This window comes from Tarenaya hassleriana, unplaced genomic scaffold (assembly GCF_000463585.1).
Source record: "Tarenaya hassleriana unplaced genomic scaffold, ASM46358v1 Cleome4, whole genome shotgun sequence".
NCBI lineage: Eukaryota > Viridiplantae > Streptophyta > Magnoliopsida > Brassicales > Cleomaceae > Tarenaya > Tarenaya hassleriana.
This window is the reverse complement of record NW_010966881.1, coordinates 127050-135169: the sequence shown is the minus strand read 5'-3', so window position 1 is coordinate 135169 and position 8120 is coordinate 127050. Positions and strand designations below refer to the sequence as shown.

Sequence of the window (8120 nt, the reverse complement as noted above, 5' to 3'; positions counted from 1 at the left end):
GCCAACGACAAGCCGCGGCGGTCGTTTCGAGGTGGCTCGCCTGGGCTGTACGGCCCCACCGTACAACCACCGTTTCCAGCTTGGCTTAGTTTTTATTTAAAAACTACGAAATTTTTATTTTTTAATATTCGAGATTACGAATTAGCAAATTAGAAAGCGGGAGAGGTAGGGGGAATTTTTGTTTTAAAGTGTAATTTATCTGCATGAATTATCCTATTTAGATGCACGGTGTGAGGACCGTCCACACGATTTTGTTACCCAAAAAATAAAAATAAAAAAGAGTTAAATATATAATTATGGTCATATTAAAAATAAAAAAAGAGGTTAAAATATATAGTTATGGTCATATTAAAAATAAAAAATAAGAATGGATGTGCAAAACAGATAAGAAGTAGGTGCATTTAATCCTAATAATCAAATCTTGTTCTTAAATTCCACTTGTACTGCCACTGCTCTCTTTTCAGTCTTTCCCCATTCCATTTATGACTGTTCCATTTTTATTAACAAAAAATATTTATATTCAAAAAAAGATTTTTTTCGTTTTTTTATTAATTTAATATTTATATCCATTTTTGGTGAAAATTCTCACTTATTAAATGTTGTATACCAAAAAAATGGAATCTAATAACTTTTTTGTTTTGTTTTGGTAAAGGAATACAAGTACTTTGATAACAATGAATTTGATGATAATGATATCTGCTGTAATGACTAATACATAAAACGTATGTGTCTCCATTGGTTCAAATTGAAGGAGATTCATATTATCAAGAGGTGGACCTCTTTATGATTATTTTTTTTAAAAAAAGGTTCTATGACAAATTTGACTCATGGACATTTTCTTCACACCACATATATATACATGTATCATGTGTGTGTATATATACACATATATGATATATATATATATATACACATTGACATACATATATATGTGTGTATATATATAGGATATAGCATGCAGAAGATGATTCAAGCGCAACAAAATTCGAAGCGGATATCTTTAGTAGGTTGGTTCACCTACTTTGCATATTTGTCGGCTACTACGTAGGGTGGTGGGTTTTCTCAAATCCGCGATGTCGTTCTCGTCCGGCCCATAGACTGAGAAGCGTTGTAATGTCCAGTGTCCGGCCCATAGGTTGAGAAGCGTTGTAGTGTCCAGTGTCCGACCCGAAGGGTTGTAGGATAAGAGTTTCCATCGTAAAATAAAATAAAATCGAAGCGGGACTCAAATGAATCGAAGCGAAAAAGGCTATTACTCAGTCTACTTTCTAGTGAAAGAAATCAAAAAGCCCCCGAAATGGAAATGTCACGTAGATTATCATTGCAATAATCTCGGAAATCTGAAGAGTTTGGTCGGAAGCTAAAATACGAAATAAATTAAATTTAAAATAAAAATCATAGAACCTTGTAAATATTTCAAAGCAAAATCAATGTTAGATTTGTAACATTGAATACTAAATTATAAGATTTATTTTCAAATTTTATATTATTTTGATTCGACTTCTTTAGTATTTTAGGAATAAGAGGCTATTATTAAATCGATATCACATAAATTTAAAAATTAAATTATCCGAAAGAGAAGAGATAACTACTAATATTTGAATAAATATCACACTCCAAAATTAAGAAGTTGTAAATAAAAAAGAAGGTTGTGACTTGCCGACTTACCAATTACATGAGAGTTTTTTTTGGAAAAAAGATTTATAAAGATAGATCGATCTTTCATTTAATGATTTTGAACTAACTTGTTCAATGAAAATTTTAAACAAAAGAATTTTTTTAAATGCGAGCAACGGACCTCTCTTTCTTGATGCGAGCTCCACCTCCATTTATTAAAACATAAAAAAAAAATGAAAGTTTTATTTTATAAAGATGGCTTAGGGATCTTATGGAAAATCCGTTCCTCATCTAAACTAACCGCCGCAGTCAAAAGAATTGTTATGAGTTCCTAATATCCATTTACTTTCATTATAAAAAAAAGTAATTTTATTGAAAAAGTTTTTGAAAGTTTCTTATAAATATTGTTCACAGACTCTCTCTTGAACTGAGCTGATTTGCCGTGAAAAAAAAAATTACGGAAAAAATTCAAAAACTAATTTTAATTTTATAAAATAAAAAGAGAATTTAGAAAAATGTGAAAGTGAATTTGGATATACGAGAAATGGAGGAATTATGAGAGGATAGCAAAAAATGTAAGTGAAGCAACAAACAATGGAGAGATCGGAGGCAAATATTCGTTATTTTTTCTTATTTTTAAAATTTATTATTTGGATAACAAATTAATAATTATTTAATTTAGGGTTTTTTTTGGATAATTTAACACAAAAACTGCACAACTTAAATATGAAAAAAATGGCATCTCACAAAGATATTTTTGTTTTTAATATTTACCCTATTTTTCTCTAAAAATATTTGGAAAATCGAACAAAAATATTTTTTTAAAATAAATATATTAATAAATTAGTTTAACAAAAATAGAATGAAATGAAACTATTATAAAAATGAATAGATATAATCTTTACGAAACTAAAAAAATTAATTTGGGAAATAAATGAATTCAAAGAAACGAATTCCAAAATTTATAACAAGCAAACGGAGGTGAGTGTTAAAATATAAAAAGAAAGTTTAAATCATCTCTAAGCGACTTCCATGGTATAACTTAAATTTATCTTATTTTCTATTGTGAAATAATTATTTAGGGTTACAATATTTTCTTATTTAAGTATTTTGTGGTTTCTCAATAATTTGTTAATAAGAAAAATCTCATCTGCAGGGAGCCAAGACCATAAACATTTCATGTGGATTATGCAACCGTAAAACACGTATAGTCTAGACAACTAACCATATAAAATGACATTTTCATGTAATCGAATATATATATATATATATATATATGTGTCTATTGTCTATTATGCATTCGTTATTTCATGCGGTAATTATAATTACATCAAATTTTTTTTATAACAGAGAGAACCACTACGACCCTTCGGATGTGAAGTAAACTCAGTGATTCTATATAATAACTTTTAAGTGATTCTATATAATAACTTTTAAATAACGTGAAACGGATAAATTAATCGAAACTTATAAATTTAAACAAAAACTCATGGAAGATTGAATCTATGATCTCCAATTAGAAAGATAAGACTCAATTTCCGTCCAATATTATTATTATTATTATTATTATTATTATTATTTCCCGCCCAATATTTGTATCTATGTATATATGTATATATGTATATATAATATTGTTAGTAAAAGCCCATCCATGTTCATGTAATTTTTCTATCATTATATAGATTATTTCAAAGACTTTTAAACACCGAAATGTCAATTGATTAGTGTGCAGTCATCATCATCTTCATGCAAAAAGGAAAACTCCGATATCAGCTCCTATTCTCCTTTATTTTTTCCGTCTATTTTCTGCCACAATTTTTATTTTTTTAATTATTTTTTTTTCATTTGTGTAAATTTGAAAATCCACTCGAGTTTGGAAGAGCTTCAGTCCCACTGTCTCCCTCCGTATCATGTTTCTGCACAAACTTTCTTCACTTCTTGTCAGAGATTTCCATTATAACAACTCCTTCGTCTCTCTGCCCATTTTCGATCCTCTCTTTGTAAATTCATCTAAATTCCCCATTCGGCGTTTTCCTCTCTCTCTCTCTTCTTAGTTTACCTTTTCAATCATGGAATCTATCCAGTAAAAGAAGCAGAGGATTGACATCACAAGTTACCATAAAGATGGAGAGTGATGGTTACGATTAGATACAAATAAAAAGCGTTTTCGAATACAGCTAAACTAAAGTAATGAATCAAATATATTGTAATGAGAGAGATTCGAGAGTTCTATAGGTACGAAACTACAGAGTTAATGATAATTTTAAAAAAAAATTGATTGGTTACTTGTATCAACAAAGTGAACATATCTTTTCGTTTATCTATCACGAAAGAATTCTAGTGTGTTTACTTTGTCGTAGTTTTAGAATGGGTTACCTCTTGAAAAATACTTTTTGATATGTGCACGAGTGAAACCGAAATAAACTAAAAAATCTCGTGTCGGTATACGAGGACAGTTTCAACATTTGTTACACATGTCGTGTTGTTATGTTTTATGTCCTGTTATCATTCATGCTCTGTTTTTTTTTTTTACAGGCCATATGGTTATAGCACCTCGAGCTTATATCATATTCTACAACCAGCTTTCACGTTAAATCATGAATGAACAGATTGGTATTGCACTCAAAAACACCATCTGAGTGGTAATTTCACGACGTTTCAGCTTTCCTCGACACGATCCCATGTTTCTATTATCTGGGTATTGTCTCTTTTTCAATCTAACATTTGATTTTGCACTGTGCTCATTTTTTTTTCATGACAAGAGGAGGTCGATTCTTGAGGAACAAGTAAGATCTTGAAATGAACAAGAATATGAAAATGTTCAGTTCTTTAATAGTAATAATGCGTGGTTGGACCGTCGGGTTAGCCATCTCATCGAATCCAGTTGCTTCAGTGAAACGTCCTGCGTCTATTTCATGGAACAGTGAAAGAAGCAAAGCAAGCTGTGACATGACAAGACATGTTTCCAGTAAGAACTCTGCTCCCTGCTGTCTGATTTCTGTTTTTGTTATTTGGGTTTTGATTCCATTTCAGGTCTCTTTTCCTCTGTCAGATTCAAAACTAACTCTATACTTTGCAGTTCCAGGGCTCTGATCACATCTACAAGTACCCTTTTGGAAGAATCACGGCCTCAGATTCTCAATGAAGTTGCTTTGCAGCTTCAAAGCTCTGACCATATATCTATGAAGAGAATCTAACGGCCAAAAACACAGCATGAGATTCCACAGCATTGTGTACCTCCACAAATACATGAACTAGACTCTCAAAGAACAGCCTGAAACATTGTAAAACTCAACTGCCCTTTTCCATTAATTGATCGATGTATCGAATGTTCGAAACTAATGTAAAGAATCGAAAAGCTAACTGGATGTTACCCTTAGAACAAACCTACAACCAAAAGCAAATAGAGAATTCAAAAAGGAGAGAAGAAAAGTGAGAGCTACTTATTAGGAAGTCCTCAAATCCTTTACGGTGAAATCATATCATCATCCTGCGTGCTTCCACCTTTGGCTCAGCTTCCTTTTGGTATGAGAGAGAGAGATATCATCCATTAAAGGCAAAAGACTTTGAGGTTCTGTGTCAGGTTTTGCTCACAGCAAAGCTACTTGCCTGTGTTGCAGAATGAAGAAACTATGAAACATATATATATGAAATGAAGAGAGTAAAGTGTCTGGAGGAATGATAAACTCGGTCTCGGGGTTAAGGGTTTTCATTTGCTTCTTTTCTTGGCTTCACTGTAAAGGATCACTCCACAGACTGTGAGAGAGTAACCGAGCATTCCGGTCACTGAGACCGGATTTCGGAATATTAGAATTGAGACCACAACCGCCACCGCTCCTTTTGCATTTCCTAGCACCTGTCAGGGCCGAGAGAATTTCAGGAATCTTTTCCGACAAGTATAAATTCCACAAAAGAATCCGAAAAAAAAAACACATGAAAAACCAAATGGGTTTGATGAAAGTGCAGATTTTGAGTGGAAGAAAATGATCCAGTTTGATAGAAGTGAGGAAACATATAAAAAATGTGAAACCAATGAGTTACTATGCAATATATATTCCAAACGATCATTAACCCGTAGGCAAGAGATATGCTTACCTGAAGTGTCAAGGCACTGGTGTGTTTGGTGACTAAGAAATTGGTCAGGTTCACGAAATAGGCAAGGGCTGAATTGAATAGCAGATACCAAATGATTCTGAAATCATCTCTTGCAAGGGCAAGTGTAATGCCGACGACGTTTTTCTCCATAATAAGGGTAGCTGGCAGAAGGAACACAACAGCTATGGGAGCCATATAGAGGAGGAGATTCATGGAGTTCAGTTTCTCCCTTCACATAAATTCAGACACATAATTTTCAGAAACGCAATCCCGAAACCAAAACTTGTGCAAGATTGAACTTGATTCTGTGACCATACTGTCATCTCTTACCCTTCGGAAGAAAGCAAAATTCCTTGAAGTACCGATTTAAGTGCTCTTGCAGCTGTGGCTGCAATGCACATAATGAATCCGAAAAGGTGGAAACTTGGCTCACTCTAAGAGACAGATAAGAACACAGGGAAACAGACAGATTCAGAAAACCATAAAAAAAGGAACATAAGAATCCCAACTAAAACAGAGAGATCTCATTGAATGACATTGAAGAACAAGAACTACTCCCCAAGCTGAATTTTCCTAAGCAAAACAATAAGTTCATGTAGTAAAGGCTATGAGTGATTTCGCTGGATCTGAGCACTAAACAACGTTGGAGCTCGTTCAAGAGTCTCCAGATTCAGACCTTTATATCATTGGCCAAACATGAACTAAATGGACAAGGTTCAGAGTTCTGCTTTTCCATCAACCCTAAACTAGACGTATCACCTCAACTGCAACACCAATGGCGAATCGGGCAACAACCCATTTCGACACGCATACGAACAGGGATCAAAGAACGGAAATTTTGAGTTGGGAAAGTAAAAATTACCCCACTGGCAATGATAACACCGGTGACGACGGGGATGAGAGTCATGTAAGTCAACCAAGCCTCCCTCTTCAGCGTCATCAGGTAAGCGAACACGGCGGTGAAGAACGGCGTCGTGGCTCCAACCGCCTGGTTGAACGACACCGGGAGAAACCGGAGGGAGATGTTCCCGAAGACCACCGACACGCAGAAAACGAGGCTGAGGGCGGAGATCTTCAGGAACTGGAGGCGGGATCGGATCGTCTGCATAGGGACCATCTTCATCCAAGCAATGGCGACGTAGCTGAGGAGCGAACACGCCGTCATGTGGCACATGGTGAGGAAGATCGGGTACTTGAAGCCATAGTTGCTGAGCAAGTACTTGTTCAGCAGCAAAACTCCAATATTGGACGAATACCAAGCGGCAACGAGCCCTATTGTGAAGAACCGGCCATTCGCCGCCATCTTCATCGCCTTCTTCCTTCTGGGTTTCCTCGGAAACGGGTTTACAGCAATGGGTATTGATTGATCTGGTCGAAAATATCCGGAAGATCCGAAACCCCACGGAAATTTACGAATTGGGTGTCACGGATTTCGCCGCGGAAGAAATCGACCTGGCCGCGGGGAGGGAGATTTTCGGACAGAGATTTAAGACATGCTGTTATTCCATCGGTCAATACATGCTCTGATTACGATAAAAGCATACAGAAATGGGGAATCGAACACAGAGAGATGTAGATTTCGATTGGAAGAAGAAGAAGAAGCGGGGCTCTCTGCTGCGAAAGGAGAGATCTTGGTTAAAGGCTTAAAGCGCTCTCTCTCTCTCTTATTTTTGCTAAATAAAAAATAAAATTTCTGTTTTTATTTTGGGTTCATGATTTTTTGATGCGTTATATATTTTTTTTTAACAAGCCTATTTTATTTTCCTTCCATGTTTCAGTTTATTTACTTTAATTTCCCAATAAATGTATGATATAATGATTATTTTTCCTTTTTCGTGGATATGGAGAGTAAAGATAATAATTTTTTTTTATCTTTCCAATAAGAAGTAAAGCAAACTACTTGTGCACATAGTACATATGGAAATTATTCAATGGAAATATTTATATAAATATATAATAACACACCACCCCTCGACTCACCTTAGGTTTTAAAATTTGGGTCATACTAATTTCCAAATATTCTTTTCCAATGTAAATATTTTTTTTATAGAGTTTCACTTTCACAACGAATAATTCGAATTTCGAATGCAAATTAAGCCGTATTCGTGTATTCGATTTTTTAAAAAAAAAATTGAGAACTTTGGTAATATAACAAAAAAAAATTGTGGCATTGAAAACATATTCAAAGGGGTGACTAAGCAAACTAGTCTTCGACGCGTTTTCTTCCTGTAAAGATTTGTATTTATTTATTGATGCTTGTTGTTATTATTATAGTCCAAAAAACAACAATAAAAAAAATAACATCGTACAACCTGGAAATGTAAATTAATAAAGCATAATTTCCGTGTTATATTTTGTGAGAATTAGGTCCAAGCCCGTACGGCAATTGAGCACTGACTTGGTGATTG

The 8120-nt window shown here is 34.3% G+C and overlaps 2 protein-coding genes across 2 annotated transcripts in view; one reads left to right on the top strand and one right to left on the bottom strand.

The window, feature by feature from the left end:
• LOC104823139 (RING-H2 finger protein ATL43) overlaps positions 1 to 274 on the top strand; it is a 2097-nt gene extending 1823 nt beyond the window's left edge. Inside the window, exon 2 of the mRNA XM_019203724.1 lies at positions 33 to 274. Coding sequence (XP_019059269.1) covers positions 33 to 89 — 57 coding nt within the window. The 3' untranslated portion in view covers positions 90 to 274. The remainder of the gene's footprint in view (positions 1 to 32) is intronic.
• A 4623-nt stretch (positions 275 to 4897) lies between these two features.
• On the bottom strand, positions 4898 to 7393 carry LOC104823138 (probable sugar phosphate/phosphate translocator At3g11320). The gene is made up of 4 exons (XM_010554559.2): positions 6575 to 7393; positions 6043 to 6146; positions 5713 to 5941; positions 4898 to 5473 (listed from the first exon to the last, which is right to left on the bottom strand). The coding sequence occupies exons 1-4, from the start codon at positions 7019 to 7021 to the stop codon at positions 5327 to 5329; spliced, it is 927 nt and encodes a 308-aa protein (XP_010552861.1). The 5' UTR covers positions 7022 to 7393; the 3' UTR covers positions 4898 to 5326.
• Positions 7394 to 8120: the final 727 nt, after the last annotated feature.

Bases quoted from the DNA above. Each gene is read 5' to 3' on its own strand.
- LOC104823138 (XM_010554559.2), bottom strand. From the start codon at position 7,021: ATGAAGATGGCGGCGAATGGCCGGTTCTTCACAATAGGGCTCGTTGCC. The intron at 6,147-6,574 runs GTAATTTTTACT...TCTGTCTCTTAG, and splicing joins GTGTTATCATTGCCAGTGGG to AGTGAGCCAAGTTTCCACCT. The intron at 5,474-5,712 runs GTAAGCATATCT...CGGCCCTGACAG, and splicing joins CCAGTGCCTTGACACTTCAG to GTGCTAGGAAATGCAAAAGG.